This window comes from Oncorhynchus gorbuscha, linkage group LG01, assembly GCF_021184085.1.
Source record: "Oncorhynchus gorbuscha isolate QuinsamMale2020 ecotype Even-year linkage group LG01, OgorEven_v1.0, whole genome shotgun sequence".
Lineage (NCBI taxonomy): Eukaryota > Metazoa > Chordata > Actinopteri > Salmoniformes > Salmonidae > Oncorhynchus > Oncorhynchus gorbuscha.
In genome coordinates, this window is record NC_060173.1 from 23381109 (window position 1) to 23401875 (window position 20767).

Consider the following 20767-nt stretch of genomic DNA (forward strand, 5'->3'; position numbering starts at 1 on the left):
AACTATTGGCTGAAGGGAGTTTCCACCACTGTGAAATCCATGACTGGAAGTATGCAAGTGCACACTTTGGGAGAAGGGTGGACAATTGGGATCCAACCTAAAGGTCATTTATTCTCTGTAGTACAGCTTGTGAAGTGTGTGATGTCACATGACCACTCCCAAACCTTCCGCCATGAGGGATCCAGCTAATGACAGAACACCAGAGGGTAAATCCATAGGTCCCAACAACAACTGGAGACCATTTACTAAGGTTTCACAGTGGAGAAATCGTTAAGATTGTTGTTCGAGACAAGAAAACCAGTTGATATCTAGGGAGGATTCATATCATTCTTTATATTAATCTTTATGGAGGAAACGGATATTAAGTCACACATTTACATGTAGTTTCACAATGTCTGGAAAACACAACAGATGACGCTTCTCCGGTTTAGGATAGACCCTGATCATCTTTAGAACTAGGCCTCTATCCATAAAGTGTCTCAGAGTAGGCGTGCTGGATCAGTTTTATCCTTTAAGATCATAATGAATGTGATTATAGACAGGGGGACCTGATTCTAGACCAGCACTCCCACTCAGAGACGCTATTTGAATACAGGTCCATAACCGTTCTCTCCTGAAATGAAGACAGCAGTACACGTCTACACATTTAGAGACACATGCTGACAATATCGCTCCTCAATACCGTTCCTGCTTCCTCTCTTAAAGTCTCATGCCACTCTTAAACCAAACTGAACACAAGCAAAACAGTCATTCTCATGACATGCAACTTGAAACATACAGAACGATAACACATTGAAAAGAACAACATTTTATAAAGCCATATCCAATGAGTAGACGCATGAGAAGAAGAAACATCTGTAGGATATATACATTAACTTACAAGAGGAGCCAAAGCTCTGTGTTTTATTCACAATATTTACACAGTTCTAACAGCGGATGAAGGAAGGAAATGTGTTTTCTGTTCTCCAGCTTTCACAAACGTAGCTTGAAGAATTTCCCAATACCTCTCTCCTTTGCATGACTCCCTTAAAACATACTACCACATGACATACAGTATATCCACATATCACTCTTACATGTAGCAGACCAGGGTTCAAATACTATTTGAAATCATGTTAAATACTTTATCTAGGCGTGATTGAGCTTGCCTGGCACAATGGAACCAATAGAATAGTCACAAAAGTGCAAACTGCACCAATCTGACACCCCGGGCAGACTAGAGCAAATGCTAAAAGTATTTTATTTGAAATAATATTGAACTCAGGTCTGCTCTTATGTTAAGTTTGGCTAGGCCCAGTTATAAATAGACTATAAAGCTATGTAGGATTGCAGAACCATGCTGAGAAAAGTACCAACAATGATTCTGCCCAGTAGACACGTGGAGTAATGGCAGGTCTGACTGCAGTCTGGAGACTAATGTCAAGGAGCGAAGTAATGTTGACTGGGGCTTTATGAATGATTCCAGACACACACACACACACACACACACACACACACACACACACACACACACACACACACACACACACACACACACACACACACACACACACACACACACACACACACACACACACACACACACACACACACACACACACACACACACACACACACACACACACACACACACATCCCTCCCTGCCTGCCTCTCAGCGATATAGTCCCACTATTGCTGTGATGAGTCAGCTTTACTTCAGCCCTATGAAAATCTCCTTTTCACAATATCTGGGGTTCCAGCGCTGTCCATTTGCCTAAGTGCTCGGCCCGAAGCTCAGTAGGCTGCAGGAGAATGGCAATGGCGTGTTAGCACAGCAAGCAATTTAAAAGTGTCACTGTTGAGTGTGGTTCAGTACAGCTATGTGTTGAACTGGGGTCAATGGTGACAGACAGACAGTTCCAGTCCCATTAGCAGCTCAATAAATCAACCAATCAGACAATGGAGCCCTTGGAGGAGGACAGGTGGATGGACTGGATGCGGATGCCCAGGGTCTTCTCCAGGTCCAGGAGTACATCGGTGGCGGGACTGTCTGGAGGCGTGTCGTACAGCAGTGTTTTGAAGGGCTCCAGCTCAATCAGCACCACCATGTTTTTCAGGAAGTAGCCCTCGATGTAGACAGCCAAATCTGGGACATCCAGGAACTGATGGAGCAGAAGGTTTGAGAACAGTTGAGTGTTGTCTAGCTTGAGTTGGATGCCAAACCTATACATTTTTGTTAATGCACACAAGCAAGCACACACACACACTGCGTGAGGAATCTGTGTATCAGTAGAGTTCAAAAGTTACTCACACTCAAAGCATGACAATGGAATAACTCAAGGAGGCAGAGATGCTAAAATAATATACTTAATTTAATCCATGCTCAAAAGAATACAAAAGGTGACACAGTGCAAGGTGTAGAAGGACACACACAAAGGTACAGAGACATGCATACATTGTGATATTGTTGTATGGTGGTATTAAACATTTTGTATTGTAAAAGGAGCATACGTTTCGGCTGCTATGCCCTCATCAGTGCTGCACAAACTAATTAAGGAGACATCTACTTAAGAATCTGTGTATCAAACATGTTTATTTGCTTGCATTCCTACAGTGCATACTGCAAACGGCACAAACACCAAGCAGGAAGGCAAGCACAGGCAAATATGTTTACACATGATCCACACACACACAAACTCACACCCACGGCCTCATATACACGTGCATGAATAGATAGTAGACATACACAAGCAGACCCCCACACCGTACTGTGGTACGACACATTCTCAACTCGACCTCCTCACCTTGGTGTGGCTGTAGATCTCCACACAGGTTTCTGTGTTGATGTTCTTAGAGCAGATGATCTCACAGTGCCTCTGCAGCGCCTCCAGCTGGAAGAACTTGGCCGCTGACAGCAGCTGCACACACCAGAAAAGAAGACAATTGTAGCCCTCACCAGATATATTTAGGCTGCCTAATCCTGCTGTATGGTCACAATGATCTCGGCCCAGTCACCAGGCTGGTAACATGACCCTATTATGGTTAAGTAGTACATGTTGTTGGACTGTAATACTGCTCTTCACTAACTGGGACTGCCCACCTTGTATCAGGAAGTATCTAATTTGTATTGGTTATGGGGGCTCTAGTGGTGTGGGGGCTGTGCTTTGGCAAAGTGGGTGGGGTTATATCCTTCCTGTTTGGCCCTGTCCGGGGGTGTCCTCGGATGGGGCCACATTGTCTCCTGACCCCTCCTGTCTCAGCCTCCAGTATTTATGCTGCAGTAGTTTGTGTCGGGGGCTAGGGTCAGTTTGTTATATCTGGAGTACTTCTCCTGTCCTATTCGGTGTCCTGTGTGAATTTAAGTGTGCTCTCTCTAATTCTCTCTTTCTTTCTCTCTCTCGGAAGACCTGAGCCCTAGGACCATGCCTCAGGACTACCTTGCTGTCCCCAGTCCACCTGGCCGTGCTGCTGCTCCAGTTTCAACTGTTCTGCCTTATTATTATTGGACCATGGTGGTCATTTATGAACATTTGAACATCTTGGCCATGTTCTGTTATAATCTCCACCCGGCACAGCCAGAAGAGGACTGGCCACCCCACATAGCCTGGTTCCTCTCTAGGTTTCTTCCTAGGTTTTTGGCCTTTCTAGGGAGTTTTTCTAAGCCACCGTGCTTCTACACCTGCATTGCTTGCTGTTTGGGGTTTTAGGCTGGGTTTCTGTACAGAACTTTGAGATATCAGCTGATGTATGAAGGGCTATATAAATACATTTGATTTGATTTTGATTTGGTTATGAACACGGATGCATATATCTACAGTACCAGTCAAAAGTTTGGACACACCCACTCATTCAAGGGTTTTTCTTTATTTTTACTATTTTCTACATTGTAGAATAATAGTGAAGACATCAAAACTATGAAATAACACATATGGAATCATGTAGTAACCAAAAAAGTGAATATATTTTAAATTTAGATTCTTCAAAGTAGCCATCCTTTGCCTCGGTGTCAGCTTTGCACACTCTTGGCATTCTCTCAACAAGCTGTATATTGGTCTAAGTCTTATTGCATCTTAGAAAACATGACTCGACTGACAACGTGGCAAATGGACTAACAGTCTTACCTCCATAACCTCTGTGTTTCTGATGTGCAGATGCTCCGTCCCACCACAGTAGAGGTATTGCATCACCAGCTGTAACAGTACGAATTAACTGACGTTTACACAACATTCACACAACACAACAAACCTACCAATGGATTTACACTGTCATGGGAAAGAATATGGGTATTTTTTGTATGAACATTCCCCTTTGAAAATGTATCACACCGTTGTCTGATTCATGTATCAATTTGATTAGATTGTAAGGGAAAAACAGAAAAGTTATTTTCTCTATGAACGCACCAGGAATATGTTGTATTTGACGTGGCTGATTTCAATACATGTGTTTTCAGCAGCTGGTCTGTTCGCCAGTAGAGACTTAAACCTTAAGCAGAGAGAAAGAAAGACCGAGAGAGAACAAAAAATGGATTTATTTTTATTGTGTTTTTTTATTTCACCTTTATTTAACCAGGTAGGCTAGTTGAGAACAAGTTCTCATTTACAACTGCAACCTGGCCAAGATAAAGCAAAGTAGTGCGACAAAAACAACAACACAAAGTTACACATAAACAAACGTACAGTCAATAACACAAAAGAAAAGAAAAATAGAAAGATCTATGTACAGTGTGTGAAAATGTAGAAGAGTAGGGAGTATGCGTATCTCTGTACCTTTGTGTGTCTCTTCACAGTGCCGGGGGGCTAGGGTCAATCTGTTCTATCTGGTGTAATTCTCTTGTTCTATCTGGTGTAATTCTCTTGTCCTATCTGGTGTAATTCTCTTGTTCTATCTGGTGTAATTATCTTGTCCTAGCTGGTGTAATTATCTTGTCCTAGCTGGTGTAATTATCTTGTCCTATCTTGTGTAATTCTCTTGTTCTATCTGGTGTAATTCTCTTGTCCTAGCTGGTGTAATTATCTTGTCCTATCTGGTGTAATTCTCTTGTTCTATCTGGTGTAAATCTCTTGTCCTATCTGGTGTAATTCTCTTGTTCTATCTGGTGTAATTCTCTTGTTCTATCTGGTGTAATTCTCTTGTTCTATCTGGTGTAATTCTCTTGTTCTATCTGGTGTAATTCTCTTGTTCTATCTGGTGTAAATCTCTTGTCCTATCTGGTGTAATTCTCTTGTTCTATCTGGTGTAATTCTCTTGTTCTATCTGGTGTAATTCTCTTGTTCTATCTGGTGTAATTCTCTTGTTCTATCTGGTGTAATTCTCTTGTTCTATCTGGTGTAATTCTCTTGTTCTATCTGGTGTAATTCTCTTGTTCTATCTGGTGTAATTCTCTTGTTCTATCTGGTGTAATTCTCTTGTTCTATCTGGTGTAATTCTCTTGTTCTATCTGGTGTAATTCTCTTGTCCTATCTGGTGTAATTCTCTTGTTCTATCTGGTGTAATTCTCTTGTTCTATCTGGTGTAATTCTCTTGTTCTATCTGGTGTAATTCTCTTGTTCTATCTGGTGTAATTCTCTTGTTCTATCTGGTGTAATTCTCTTGTTCTATCTGGTGTAATTCTCTTGTTCTATCTGGTGTAATTCTCTTGTTCTATCTGGTGTAATTCTCTTGTTCTATCTGGTGTAATTTCTTGTTCTATCTGGTGTAATTCTCTTGTTCTATCTGGTGTAATTCTCTTGTTCTATCTGGTGTAATTCTCTTGTCCTATCTGGTGTAATTCTCTTGTTCTATCTGGTGTAATTCTCTTGTTCTATCTGGTGTAATTCTCTTGTTCTATCTGGTGTAATTCTCTTGTTCTATCTGGTGTAATTCTCTTGTTCTATCTGGTGTAATTCTCTTGTTCTATCTGGTGTAATTCTCTTGTTCTATCTGGTGTAATTCTCTTGTTCTATCTGGTGTAATTCTCTTGTCCTATCTGGTGTAATTCTCTTGTTCTATCTGGTGTAATTCTCTTCCTTATCTGTAATTCTCTTGTCCTATCTGGTGTTATATAAGGAGTTATGTAAGGGTAGTTGGGGACAGGAGTTATGTAAGGGTAGTTGGGAACAGGAGTTATGTAAGGGTAGTTAGGAACAGGAGTTATGTATAGGTAGTTGGGGACAGGAGTCATGTATAGGTAGTTTTGGACAGGAGTTATGTAAGGGTAGTTGGGGACAGGAGTTATGTAAGGGTAGTTGGGGACAGGAGTTATGTAAGGGTAGTTGGGGACAGGAGTTATGTAAGGGTAGTTGGGGACAGGAGTTATGTATAGGTAGTTGGGGACAGGAGTTATGTATAGGTAGTTGGGGACAGGAGTTATGTATAGGTAGTTGAGGACAGGAGTTATGCAAGGGTAGTTGGGGACAGGAGTCATGTATAGGTAGTTGGGGACAGGAGTTATGTAAGGGTAGTTGGGGACAGGAGTTATGTCAGGGTAGTTGGGGACAGGAGTTATGTAAGGGTAGTTGGGGACAGGAGTTATGTAAGGGTAGTTGGGGACAGGAGTTATGTAGGGTAGTTGGGGACAGGGTAGTTGGGTACAGGAGTTATGTAAGGGTAGTTGGGGACAGGAGTTATGTAAGGGTAGTTGGGGACAGGAGTTATGTAAGGGTAGTTGGGGACAGGAGTTATGTAAGGGTAGTTGGGGACAGGAGTTATGTAAGGGTAGTTGAGGACAGGAGTTATGTATAGGTAGTTGGGGACAGGAGTTATGTCAGGGTAGTTGGGGACAGGAGTTATGTATAGGTAGTTGGGGACAGGAGTTATGTAAGGGTAGTTGAGGACAGGAGTTATGTATAGGTAGTTGGGGACAGGAGTTATGTCAGGGTAGTTGGGGACAGGAGTTATGTATAGGTAGTTGGGGACAGGAGTTATGTAAGGGTAGTTGGGAACAGGAGTTATGTAAGGATAGTTGGGGACAGGAGTTATGTCAGGGTAGTTGGGGACAGGAGTTATGTAAGGGTAGTTGGGGACAGGAGTTATGTAAGGGTAGTTGGGGACAGGAGTTATGTAAGGGTAGTTGGGGACAGGAGTTATGTATAGGTAGTTGGGGACAGGAGTTATGTATAGGTAGTTGGGGACAGGAGTTATGTCAGGGTAGTTGGGGACAGGAGTTATGTAAGGGTAGTTTGGGACAGGAGTTATGTCAGGGTAGTTGGGGACAGGAGTTATGTAAGGGTAGTTGGGGACAGGAGTTATGTAAGGGTAGTTGGGGACAGGAGTTATGTAAGGGTAGTTGGGGACAGGAGTTATGTAAGGGTAGTTGGGGACAGGAGTTATGTAAGGGTAGTTGGGGACAGGAGTTATGTAAGGGTAGTTGGGGACAGGAGTTATGTAAGGGTAGTTGAGGACAGGAGTTATGTATAGGTAGTTGGGGACAGGAGTTATGTCAGGGTAGTTGGGGACAGGAGTTATGTATAGGTAGTTGGGGACAGGAGTTATGTAAGGGTAGTTGAGGACAGGAGTTATGTATAGGTAGTTGGGGACAGGAGTTATGTCAGGGTAGTTGGGGACAGGAGTTATGTATAGGTAGTTGGGGACAGGAGTTATGTAAGGGTAGTTGGGGACAGGAGTTATGTAAGGGTAGGGTAGTAGTTGGGGACAGGAGTTATGTAAGGGTAGTTGGGGACAGGAGTTATGTCAGTAGGTAGTTGGGGACAGGAGTTATGTAAGGGTAGTTGGGGACAGGAGTTATGTAAGGGTAGTTGGGGACAGGAGTTATGTAAGGGTAGTTGGGGACAGGAGTTATGTAAGGGTAGTTGGGGACAGGAGTTATGTATAGGTAGTTGGGGACAGGAGTTATGTAAGGGTAGTTGGGGACAGGAGTTATGTAAGGGTAGTTGGGGACAGGAGTTATGTATAGGTAGTTGGGGACAGGAGTTATGTCAGGGTAGTTGGGGACAGGAGTTATGTATAGGTAGTTGGGGACAGGAGTTATGTAAGGGTAGTTGGGAACAGGAGTTATGTAAGGTAGTTGGGGACAGGAGTTATGTTCAGAGGTAGTTGGGGACAGGAGTTATGTAAGGGTAGTTGGGGACAGGAGTTATGTAAGGGTAGTTGGGGACAGGAGTTATGTAAGGGTAGTTGGGGACAGGAGTTATGTATAGGTAGTTGGGGACAGGAGTTATGTATAGGTAGTTGGGGACAGGAGTTATGTAGTTGGGGACAGGGTTAGTTGGGGACAGGAGTTATGTAGGGTAGTTGGGGACAGGAGTTATGTCAGGGTAGTTGGGGACAGGAGTTATGTAAGGGTTGGGGACAGGAGTTGGGGACAGGAGTTATGTAAGGGTAGTTGGGGACAGGAGTTATGTAAGGGTAGTTGGGGACAGGAGTTATGTAAGGGTAGTTGGGGACAGGAGTTATGTAAGGGTAGTTGGGGACAGGAGTTATGTAAGGGTAGTTGGGGACAGGAGTTATGTAAGGGTAGTTGGGGACAGGAGTTATGTATAGGGTAGTTGGGGACAGGAGTTATGTCAGGGTAGTTGGGGACAGGAGTTATGTATAGGTAGTTGGGGACAGGAGTTATGTAAGGGTAGTTGGGGACAGGAGTTATGTATAGGTAGTTGGGGACAGGAGTTATGTCAGGGTAGTTGGGGACAGGAGTTATGTATAGGTAGTTGGGGACAGGAGTTATGTAAGGGTAGTTGGGGACAGGAGTTATGTCAGGGTAGTTGGGGACAGGAGTTGGGGACAGGAGTTATGTCAGGGACAGGAGTTATGGACAGGAGTTATGTAAGGGTAGTTGGGGACAGGAGTTATGTAAGGGTAGTTGGGGACAGGAGTTATGTATAGGTAGTTGGGGACAGGAGTTATGTATAGGTAGTTGGGGACAGGAGTTATGTAAGGGTAGTTGGGACAGGAGTTATGTAAGGGTAGTTGGGGACAGGAGTTATGTAAGTTGGGGGTAGTTGGGGACAGGAGTTATGTATAGGTAGTTGGGGACAGGAGTTATGTAAGGGTAGTTGGGGACAGGAGTTATGTAAGGGTAGTTGGGGACAGGAGTTATGTAAGGGTAGTTGGGGACAGGAGTTATGTATAGGTAGTTGGGGACAGGAGTTATGTCAGGGTAGTTGGGGACAGGAGTTATGTATAGGTAGTTGGGGACAGGAGTTATGGGACAGGAGTTATGTATAGGTAGTTGGGGACAGGAGTTATGTATAGGTAGTTGGGGACAGGAGTTATGTAAGGGTAGTTGGGGACAGGAGTTATGTATAGGTAGTTGGGAACAGGAGTTATGTCAGGGTAGTTGGGGACAGGAGTTATGTCAGGGTAGTTGGGGACAGGAGTTATGTCAGGGTAGTTGGGGACAGGAGTTATGTAAGGGTAGTTGGGGACAGGAGTTATGTAAGGGTAGTTGGGGACAGGAGTTATGTAAGGTAGTTGGGGACAGGAGTTATGTATAGGTAGTTGGGGACAGGAGTTATGTATAGGTAGTTGGGGACAGGAGTTATGTCAGGGTAGTTGGGGACAGGAGTTATGTAAGGGTAGTTGGGGACAGGAGTTATGTCAGGGTAGTTGGGGACAGGAGTTATGTATAGGTAGTTGGGGACAGGAGTTATGTAAGGGTAGTTGGGGACAGGAGTTATGTAAGGGTAGTTGGGGACAGGAGTTATGTAAGGGTAGTTGGGGACAGGAGTTATGTATAGGTAGTTGGGAACAGGAGTTATGTCAGGGTAGTTGGGGACAGGAGTTATGTCAGTGTAGTTGGGGACAGGAGTTATGTCAGGGTAGTTGGGGACAGGAGTTATGTCAGGGTAGTTGGGGACAGGAGTTATGTAAGGGTAGTTGGGGACAGGAGTTATGTAAGGGTAGTTGGGGACAGGAGTTATGTATAGGTAGTTGGGGACAGGAGTTATGTATAGGTAGTTGGGGACAGGAGTTATGTATAGGGTAGTTGGGGACAGGAGTTATGTGGGGACAGGGTAGTTGGGGACAGGAGTTATGTCAGGGTAGTTTGGGACAGGAGTTATGTCAGGGTAGTTGGGGACAGGAGTTATGTAAGGGTAGTTGGGGACAGGAGTTATGTAAGGGTAGTTGGGGACAGGAGTTATGTAGTTGGGGGTAGTTGGGGACAGGAGTTATGTAGTTAGGGTAGTTGGGGACAGGAGTTATGTAAGGGTAGTTGGGGACAGGAGTTATGTAAGGGTAGTTGAGGACAGGAGTTATGTATAGGTAGTTGGGGACAGGAGTTATGTCAGGGTAGTTGGGGACAGGAGTTATGTATAGGTAGTTGGGGACAGGAGTTATGTCAGGGTAGTTGGGGACAGGAGTTATGTAGTTGGGGGTAGTTGGGGACAGGAGTTATGTAGTTGGGGACAGGAGTTATGTCAGGGTAGTTGGGAACAGGAGTTATGTAAGGATAGTTGGGGACAGGAGTTATGTCAGGGTAGTTGGGGACAGGAGTTATGTAAGGGTAGTTGGGGACAGGAGTTATGTAAGGGTAGTTGGGGACAGGAGTTATGTAAGGGTAGTTGGGGACAGGAGTTATGTATAGGTAGTTGGGGACAGGAGTTATGTAAGGGTAGTTGGGGACAGGAGTTATGTATAGGTAGTTGGGAACAGGAGTTATGTATAGGTAGTTGGGGACAGGAGTTATGTATAGGTAGTTGGGGACAGGAGTTATGTAAGGGTAGTTGGGAACAGGAGTTATGTAAGGATAGTTGGGGACAGGAGTTATGTCAGGGTAGTTGGGGACAGGAGTTATGTAAGGGTAGTTGGGGACAGGAGTTATGTAAGGGTAGTTGGGGACAGGAGTTATGTAAGGGTAGTTGGGGACAGGAGTTATGTATAGGTAGTTGGGGACAGGAGTTTGTATAGGTAGGACAGGAGTTATGTATAGGTTAGTTGGGGACAGGAGTCATGTATAGGTAGTTGGGGACAGGAGTCATGTAGTTGGGGACAGGGTATGTTGGGGACAGGAGTTATGTCAGGTAGTTAGTTGGGGACAGGAGTTATGTAGTTGGGGACAGGAGTTATGTATAGGTAGTTGGGGACAGGAGTTATGTAAGGAGGTAGTTGGGGACAGGAGTTATGTATAGGTAGTTGGGGACAGGAGTTATGTATAGGTAGTTGGGGACAGGAGTTATGTATAGGTAGTTGGGGACAGGAGTTATGTAAGGGTAGTTGGGGACAGGAGTTATGTATAGGTAGTTGGGGACAGGAGTTATGTTAAGGGTAGTTGGGGACAGGAGTTTGTAAGGGTAGTTGGGGACAGGAGTTATGTAAGGGTAGTTGGGGACAGGAGTTATGTATAGGGTAGTTGGGGACAGGAGTTATGTCAGGGTAGTTGGGGACAGGAGTTATGTATAGGTAGTTGGGGACAGGAGTTATGTAAGGGTAGTTGGGGACAGGAGTTATGTATAGGGTAGTTGGGGACAGGAGTTATGTATAGGGTAGTTGGGAACAGGAGTTATGTAAGGATTGGGACAGGAGAGGTAGTTGGGGACAGGAGTTATGTCAGGGTAGTTGGGGACAGGAGTTATGTAAGGGTAGTTGGGGACAGGAGTTATGTAAGGGTAGTTGGGGACAGGAGTTATGTAAGGGTAGTTGGGGACAGGAGTTATGTTATAGGGTAGTTGGGGACAGGAGTTATGTAAGGGTAGTTGGGGACAGGAGTTATGTATAGGTAGTTGGGAACAGGAGTTATGTATAGGTAGTTGGGGACAGGAGTTATGTATAGGTAGTTGGGGACAGGAGTTATGTAAGGGTAGTTGGGAACAGGAGTTATGTAAGGATAGTTGGGGACAGGAGTTATGTAAGGGTAGTTGGGGACAGGAGTTATGTATAGGTAGTTGGGGACAGGAGTTATGTATAGGTAGTTGGGGACAGGAGTTATGTAAGGGTAGTTGTGGATAGGAGTTATGTGTGGGTAGTTGCCCTCACTTGCTTGCAGATAGTTAAGGAGGAATTTAGAGAGAGAGAGAGACAGAGAGAGAGAAGTGTTCTGACCTGCCAGAGGCTGTGAAGAGCAGGACTTTGTGGGCGTAGAATGGCTTCCCCTCCACCAAGAAGGTCACATCTGACATCTCCTGGTTGTTTAGGAAATGAGGATCTGGAAGGCAGATTCATCATCTAATTTATTTCAACACAATTCTGAATTTCTAGTTTTTGACAATCTTTGGACACTAAATGGAGCATTTGTCTATGCTGATGTAAATCAGTGCAGTGTTATGTACGACGTGCTCCATAGCAGAAATCAAACTTTTACTACTAAGCATTAAGACCTAATCGTTCTTCTCCTGCTCACCCAGGCGTGAGGTCTGTTTCCTCTTGATCTCGGAGAGTTTGGGGATGGGGTACGGCCCGTAGCACTGGGTGAAGATCAGAGACAGCTGCTGGCTGATCACCTCATTCTGGAACATCGCAGATGGGGAGAGGGAACACAGGGGAGTTAGATATCAGACGGGTTTTATACACTCCTTACACACAATATAGATAAAGGCAGATACATGTATCTACTACCACATTCACTTCCAAATTGCCCAGTAGGTCAAGTCACAAAGGCTGCTGATTAAACAAGCACCAGTGTTCACAGCCAATCAGTGAGTAGATTAGAGAACCCAGCGTAACAGATCCACACTTGTTGATAGGCTGAATAAAGCACTAATTTTGCAGTAACTGCTGCTATAATGTATTGTGTGCCACACCAGTATGGAGACCATAATAACAAGTCCCCTTTATAGAATAAGTCCACATTTCTCATATCACATCCTGAACATGAAAACATACACATCTTCTCAGTGTTACACTCTGTTGTGCATCAGTCTGCCCTTTGTGTGTGTGTGTGTGTGTTAAACAAGGAGGTGTAGATAGACTGTTACACACACAGTCTGGCTAAAGGAAGATGAACGTTCTCTACCTTGAAGTCACACATCATTAGCGGGGATATGACAGGACAAACAGTGACGGGGGTCCCTGGCGTCTCATAGAGTAGGTATCACTGCCTTTGCCATAGATCAACCCTGACAGGGACGAGGGCAGCTGCTGGAATGGGACAGGAGAGGGCGGTGTGTGGCGGGGGCTTTGTATGTTTGTACGTTTGTCTGTGTTTGTGTATGTATGCGTGTGTGTGTGTGTGTGTGTGTGCGTATGTGTGTGTGTGCATGCGTGGGTGTGCATGTGTGTGTTCATCTGCTTCCTCTCAGCAACAATGCACAAACGCAACTACATGACAGGCCAACAGTTAGTTGATATATAAGAAAAGGCATTGAACTGTTCTAATATATTATTGAGGTATTATGTTGGATGTAATGCTGCAGTGAATCTTGAGGGGATAAAGAGAGATGGGTGGGGTTTGAAGAATGGGTACAATTTAGAAGTGGAGCGCATAAATCATAAATCAATGCACTAATTGAAATGGATTGGGCCTGGGGGGTTCCGCCAGTCAGTGTGGAGAGAGGGCTGCATTATATAATCACAATAAGACAAATGGGTCATGTTCCACATGTCCGCCTATTCTCTATTTAGTGTACTTCTGTTGACCAGGGCTCACAGGAATGCAGAGGAGACTGAGCCAAGCGAGTAGGCCATGTTTCTATAAAGGGGAATAAGAACATCCATAGGTTCCTTCTTAAGGGTATGGTTGTGAAGCAGAAAGAAGACATGATTTTCTTCACTGTCAGGAGAGAAAAAATAGACAGATATGGATGTGGGATGTTGGGATCTGACAACATGCTTCACATTGTGTAAAGCATGTCTCTACGTTTATTTTGTTTGTGACCAATTTCCCAATGCAACCAATACAGTTGAAAGTTGAAGAAAGTGGGATGTGGATATGGAAAAAAGCTGAATGTAAGAAAGTTAGATGTGTGCCCAACTCAGATCTAGAATACATTTAGCCTTTAAGATTATAATGAATAAGATGGGGGACCTGATCCTAGATCAGCAATTGTCTGAGACACTTTTTGAATACAGGCCATGACATCCAGTCACCTTGCTGGCTCGTAGGATCTGAAACAAGAGTGGCAGGCCGTGGGTGATGAGCTCCTGTGTGTACTCCTCCTCCTCAATACAGCTGAACTCCTTGAGCAGGCCCTGGATCAGTGGTCTCCGATGCTGCAGGAAACACGTACGCAGAGACTCCAGCCAGGTGTGCAGCGTCCAGGGGACCCCTGAGACACATACACACACAGAGATGTTTACATGTACACACACAGAGATGTTTACATCTACACACACAGAGATGTTTACATCTACACACACAGAGATGTTTACATCTACACACACACTTCACATCCCGCCAACTTTCAGAAAAAACACTTTATATCATAGTTGTGCTGTTGTTCAAATGTAAATCTGCCATCTCATTAGATAGAATGTTCCTGTCTGCTTCCAACCATCCCCCCCGCCTGCTTACACTGATTCCCAATGTTAATATTGCCAGCAATATATCTTGTCAACAAAACTACAATAAATATTATACGGTGAGAACCCACTAACAGACCTTAGTGGAATGAGGAGACAAATGGAAAAAAACACAAGGATGTTACACAAACAGCCGGCCTTCATTCCATTGGGAAAACAACACAGGCACAACATGTACAGTTTGCCTCATGTGACTGGAATGCAAGGAATGGCCATGGCAATATGGATCTCTTAGATTACAATGTATAGGTCAGACCTGAATGTATATCTATTATACTGACAAAAGGCTGTGCATATCTATACTGTAATTACTGCATTGTGAAGACCTAAAGAAAGTACAAGTTGTTTACAAATATGCAGTTGACCTGAAACTAAGTCCATGGTTGATGAGGTGAACGTCTATATATTGTTCCCTGTTGCAAGTCCACAGACATGCAGTTGGCATCTCAACATGTTACTAATCTGGTCTTGGTTATTGAGCCTCTATACCAGAGGAGGCTGGTGATGGAAGGACAGCTCATAGTAATGTTTGGAATTGAATTAATGGAATGGTATCAAACTCATGGAAACCATGGAAACCTTGCATTTGATACCATTCCATTTAGTCCATTCCAGCCATTAACCTGTCCTCTGATTTAAAGTGCCACCAGCCACCACTGAACTATACTATATACTGTAGATCAGGGGTGGACAACTCCAGTCCTCGAGGCCTGATTGGTGCCACACTTTTTCTCCATCCCTAGCAAACACGGCTGATTAATCAAATTGCATTCTAAACTGTAGATCATGACTACGTGATTATTGGTGTCAGGTGTGTTAGCTGGGGCTGGAGAAAAGCTGTGACACCAATCAGGCCCTCAAGGACTGAAATTGCCCACCCCTGCTGCAGATAGACTATAAAGTGTTACAAAAGTATGTACTAACCTAGGCTGCGTATGTCGATGGTGATATCCACATGTCCGTGTTCAGAGCTGTGGTACATGGCCTCTCTCAGAGCCTTGAGCTTGGCCTTGCCTGTCCGGACCAGGTCCAGCTGGGAGGGGTTCCTCTCCTCCAGGCCCCTTTCTTCCTCTGTCCCCTCGGCAAGGATCTCCTCCAGGGACAGCACATCCCCTTTCCCCTTCTCCGTCTGGGACAGCAGCTTGCGGAACACATTCCTTTACGGGGAGGATAGCAGACAGAGATATGTGATAGTAGTGATAGTTGTGATAATGTAGTTTTAATGCAGGGAAGCTATGATGTTAAATGTATGGTGACGTGTGTGTGTTTGGGGTTGGGTATGTGTGTGTGTTCGCAAGCGAGAGAGAGATATGTTTTCTCTCTACCTAGAATTTCTTGCTCATTTCGTGTGTTGTGAGTATAGTCAGTGTTACCTGTGTCCATGTGCTGCTGCTAAACTGTAGGAGTTCATGTCTCCATGAGGGGCAGTAGAGATACCGTTACGATACACGGTTCCCACCATGGGGTCTGCTCCTCTCTCCAACAGCAAACTGACCAGCTCAAAGTTACCTGGGGAAGAGGTCAATATATGATATATTAGTTGAGGGTCAAATTGAACTGAGAATGTGTGTATGAGGGTGGTTTATTGCAGATGTTGTGTGTGTCTATCCATGAACATCTCAGCTAGTCTGCCTATATCTGCTAGGTGTCTGTGTGTATGTGTATGCTACATCTTCTAGATATTCTAGGTGTCTGTGTGTATGTACATGTGTAAGCTACATCTTCTAGATCTGCTAGGTGTCTGTGTGTATGTACATGTGTATGCTACATCTTCTAGATCTGCTAGGTGTCTGTGTGTATGTGCATGTGTATGCTACATCTTCTAGATCTGCTAGGTGTCTGTGTGTATGTGCATGTGTATGCTACATCTTCTAGATCTGCTAGGTGTCTGTGTGTATGTGCATGTGTATGCTACATCTTCTAGATCTGTTAGGTGTCTGTGTGTATGTGTATGCTACATCTTCTAGATCTTCTAGGTGTCTGTGTGTATGTACATGTGTATGCTACATCTTCTAGATCTGCTAGGTGTCTGTGTGCAGGTGTATGCTACATCTTCTAGATCTGCTAGGTGTCTGTGTGTATGTACATGTGTATGCTACATCTTCTAGATCTGCTAGGTGTCTGTGTGTATGTACATGTGTATGCTACATCTTCTAGATCTGCTAGGTGTCTGTGTGTATGTGTATGCTACATCTTCTAGATCTTCTAGGTGTCTGTGTGTATGTACATGTGTATGCTACATCTTCTAGATCTGCTAGGTGTCTGTGTGCAGGTGTATGCTACATCTTCTAGATCTGCTAGGTGTCTGTGTGTATGTACATGTGTATGCTACATCTTCTAGATCTGCTAGGTGTCTGTGTGTATGTGCATGTGTATGCTACATCTTCTAGATCTGCTAGGTGTCTGTGTGTATGTGCATGTGTATGCTACATCTTCTAGATCTGCTAGGTGTCTGTGTGTATGTGCATGTGTATGCTACATCTTCTAGATCTGTTAGGTGTCTGTGTGTATGTGTATGCTACATCTTCTAGATCTTCTAGGTGTCTGTGTGTATGTACATGTGTATGCTACATCTTCTAGATCTGCTAGGTGTCTGTGTGCAGGTGTATGCTACATCTTCTAGATCTGCTAGGTGTCTGTGTGTATGTACATGTGTATGCTACATCTTCTAGATCTGCTAGGTGTCTGTGTGTATGTACATGTGTATGCTACATCTTCTAGATCTGCTAGGTGTCTGTGTGTATGTGTATGCTACATCTTCTAGATCTTCTAGGTGTCTGTGTGTATGTACATGTGTATGCTACATCTTCTAGATCTGCTAGGTGTCTGTGTGCAGGTGTATGCTACATCTTCTAGATCTGCTAGGTGTCTGTGTGTATGTACATGTGTATGCTACATCTTCTAGATCTGCTAGGTGTCTGTGTGTATGTACATGTGTAAGCTACATCTTCTAGATCTGCTAAGTGTCTGTGTGTATGTACATGTGTATGCTACATCTTCTAGATCTGCTACGTGTCTGTGTGTATGTGCATGTGTACGCTACATCTTCTAAATCTGCTAGGTGTCTGTGTGTATGCTACATCTTCTAGATCTGCTAGGTGTCTGTGTGTATGTGTATGCTACATCTTCTAGATCTTCTAGGTGTCTGTGTGTATGTACATGTGTATGCTACATCTTCTAGATCTGCTAGGTGTCTGTGTGTATGTACATGTGTATGCTACATCTTCTAGATCTGCTAGGTGTCTGTGTGTATGTGCATGTGTATGCTACATCTTCTAGATCTGCTAGGTGTCTGTGTGTATGTGCATGTGTATGCTACATCTTCTAGATCTGCTAGGTGTCTGTGTGTATGTGCATGTGTATGCTACATCTTCTAGATCTGCTAGGTGTCTGTGTGTATGTGCATGTGTATGCTACATCTTCTAGATCTGCTAGGTGTCTGTGTGTATGTACATGTGTATGCTACATCTTCTAGATCTGCTAGGTGTCTGTGTGTATGTGCATGTGTATGCTACATCTTCTAGATCTGCTAGGTGTCTGTGTGTATGTACATGTGTATGCTACATCTTCTAGATCTGCATAGTGCATAGTGTACCTGCAGCGGAGGCAAGCTGTAGCGGGGTCTCTGTGTAGTTCTCCATACCGTCCTGTAGGGAGCCCTCTACGTTGGCCCGGGCATCCAGGAGCAGCTATGGAGGGCAGGGGGGGGAGGCAGCTTAGGGTTCGGTTCTACCCCAAAATGCCTGAACACTAAATCTGCATTTATTCAACCACAAATGCTGTTTTTCTGCTTTCAGCCCATGTGATTTCCATGTCCTTCCAAAACCCTTCCATGAGGCTGTGGAAAAAGTGCTGCTACACCTTTTCAGTTGAGATGTAGAAGTAATTAGTTCTAGCAGTTCAGTGGAAAAATCATTGCGATGTTGGTCCATTGTGCTTGATAACTATTAGCAACGGGGACAAACAGATTTTCCTGTTTCCACTAAGTTAATGCATTGCGTGCACACTGAAAGAAGGAAGTAGAGAATCAGCTCGTACTTTTCTGACAATAAAATGGGACGAACACTCCTAAATGTATTGACTGTTTCCATTTTAACCAGTTTCCATTGAGTTTTCAAGCTCAGTTCACTCAGCATTCAATGACATTCAATAGACACAACATTCATAGGATTAAGGAGAAAACACATTTGAGACATTATTACTACCATTTATAAGTCATGATAATAACAACCATGACACCAGGATTGGGGTCAATTCAGGAAGTAAACCAAGCGTCCAATTCCAATTTTTCTCATTGCTATTAAATGAAAAAATAATGTCAGTTAACTTCCTGAATTTTGGGAATTGACCCCCACCCTGCCTGACACTATACACAATGGGAGGTGAACAGACAGAAAACACAGTGAGGTGAAAAAGGATGACGTCACTACCTGCACGACAGGGACATGTCCGTGTAACACGGCGAAAGTGAGTGGTGTCCCCAGGCGCGTTTCGGGGTTGACTGAGGGGTACTTGTGCACTGTGTTTGGCACCTGGGAAGTCATTGGGGAGGTTCAGGGGAGAGAGATATGAAGCCATTAAAATGCTAGTCTATGCAGCAAAGACAAGCAGCTAAAGGGGGGAATCTAAAGGAGTGCTGGGTTGTATTCATTAGGCAACAAACATAATTTAAAAAACAGGGAAACGGAAGGCTTACTTGGACTTGTCCAATAAGAAACTTTCATTTCTGTTTTCCATTGCGAAACCTTTAAAAAAAAGTTGGCCATTGCTTGCCGTAATGAATACAACCCTGAGGTAACTAGCAAAAGCGGACATCCTCTGCACACTAGCCTGACTTGTTTCTAACCAACTCGATAGATCCCATCTAGTTCGGTCTTGTCTCGCTTAGTCCTGTAGTCCTATTTGATACTTTCAACTTTCCACTCTGTTCCAGCCCTGGTGTGTCTGACAGCGATAGACATGACTCTGAGTCCAGTTTGAGCCCAAGACTGACCTAAGGTGACCTCAGTAACTAGACCACATCTCCTATCAGGCAGACAGTCAGTTAGGGGCTGAGACAGACCCGTGAACGAAGCACACAAACTCATATTCCCTTGAGCATCTCACAGAGCCTCTGAAGCAAAAAGACTAGTTTCAAACTTTTCTGTAATTTGCTTTACTTTAATTTACTTTTCCTTAATTACTCTGAGGATACACAGAGGCAGAAGTCACATTTTTAATGAATGCTTAATCTATTTGACTGGTGTGTGTGTGTGTGTGTGTGTGTGTGTGTGTGTGTGTGTGTGTGTGTGTGTGTGTGTGTGTGTGTGTGTGTGTGTGTGTGTGTGTGTGTGTGTGTGTGTGTGTGTGTGTGTGTGTGTGTGTGTGTGTGTGTGTGTGTGTGTGTGTGCGGTGCTTCAGAAATACTGGAAGCAAAAAACTTCCTAATCAATCAAATCAGTCACATGTTCCATTTAACTTTATTGAGATGAATCATTGCTGCATTAAAGATAAGTTATGACCTCACTGCGATGATGATGGGCGGTCAAAATAACCCGTTTTCAGCCTCATGGGATGCTGTGTTGAGTGCTTTGTTCTGGGGTTTATCACAATTATGGGTGACATGAACTCTGGCGTGATGGCTGGTGGGTTACACATGCATGAGGTGATTAGCCAAGGCTAGGACCAACAGGCATAGGCCACCATTACATGTAAGTAGGCTACAACCAAAGAACCCCCTAAGCTTACCAGGGGCTCCTTGAGAAATTACTCAAACATATTAGTACAGTATTTAACATTATCTTATCATTCTTCGTATCAAAGGTACAGCTAAAAGGTTAGCTTACAGTTGTGTCTGTGTAATTAAATTGTAAACAATGTTATTATATTTTGTACAGTAAACAGTATGGTGGCCCATGCCTCGAAATAATGACCTTCTATACACTATACAGCATGGCAACAGGAGAGGAGGGGTGGGGACAGATGAGGGACAACACAATCTGAGTTTTCTCCTATCTCACACCACATAAATTAGCCTGATCCCAGATCTGTTTGTGCTGTCTTGTCACAACATGGAAATTACCATATGAGTTGGCAAGACATCACAAACAGATCTGGGATCAGGCTACACACAAAAATCATTCTACACAACATGGTGTTGCCATCGTCCCTGACCTCACTGTTGATGTCAGCTCCAGCGTCCAGCAGCATCTGGACCATTGCTTCATCCCCTCTCACACAGGAGTACATCAGAGGGGTCATTCCCTGGTAGATGAATCACACAGGAAGTCAGGGGTCAGATGATTAATTGGTCAACTTACAGTTAAGGTGGACTGATGTTTTGTTTGACAGATATTCCAGATGTTCAGGGTTATGTGAGTTGAATAAAGCAGATGTCAAGGACATTGTTTTTGTCTG

The 20767-nt window shown here is 44.0% G+C and overlaps 1 protein-coding gene across 2 annotated transcripts in view; it reads right to left on the reverse strand.

Annotated features, from left to right (window-relative positions):
- Positions 1-313: 313 nt before the first annotated feature.
- The window catches only part of LOC124034955 (ankyrin repeat and BTB/POZ domain-containing protein BTBD11-B-like), a 103772-nt gene continuing 83318 nt past the window's right edge, over positions 314-20767 (reverse strand). Inside the window, exons 6-17 of one of the 2 annotated variants that reach the window (XM_046348348.1) lie at positions 20525-20614; positions 18802-18903; positions 17967-18060; positions 15745-15880; positions 15296-15528; positions 13940-14118; positions 12255-12360; positions 11957-12059; positions 4381-4462; positions 4102-4170; positions 2785-2898; positions 314-2142 (exon numbers count right to left, since the gene is read on the reverse strand). In XM_046348348.1, coding sequence (XP_046204304.1) covers positions 1933-2142; positions 2785-2898; positions 4102-4170; positions 4381-4462; positions 11957-12059; positions 12255-12360; positions 13940-14118; positions 15296-15528; positions 15745-15880; positions 17967-18060; positions 18802-18903; positions 20525-20614 — 1518 coding nt within the window. In that variant the 3' untranslated portion in view covers positions 314-1932. The remainder of the gene's footprint in view (positions 2143-2784; positions 2899-4101; positions 4171-4380; positions 4463-11956; positions 12060-12254; positions 12361-13939; positions 14119-15295; positions 15529-15744; positions 15881-17966; positions 18061-18801; positions 18904-20524; positions 20615-20767) is intronic. The other variant, XM_046348354.1, reaches the window with a different exon arrangement.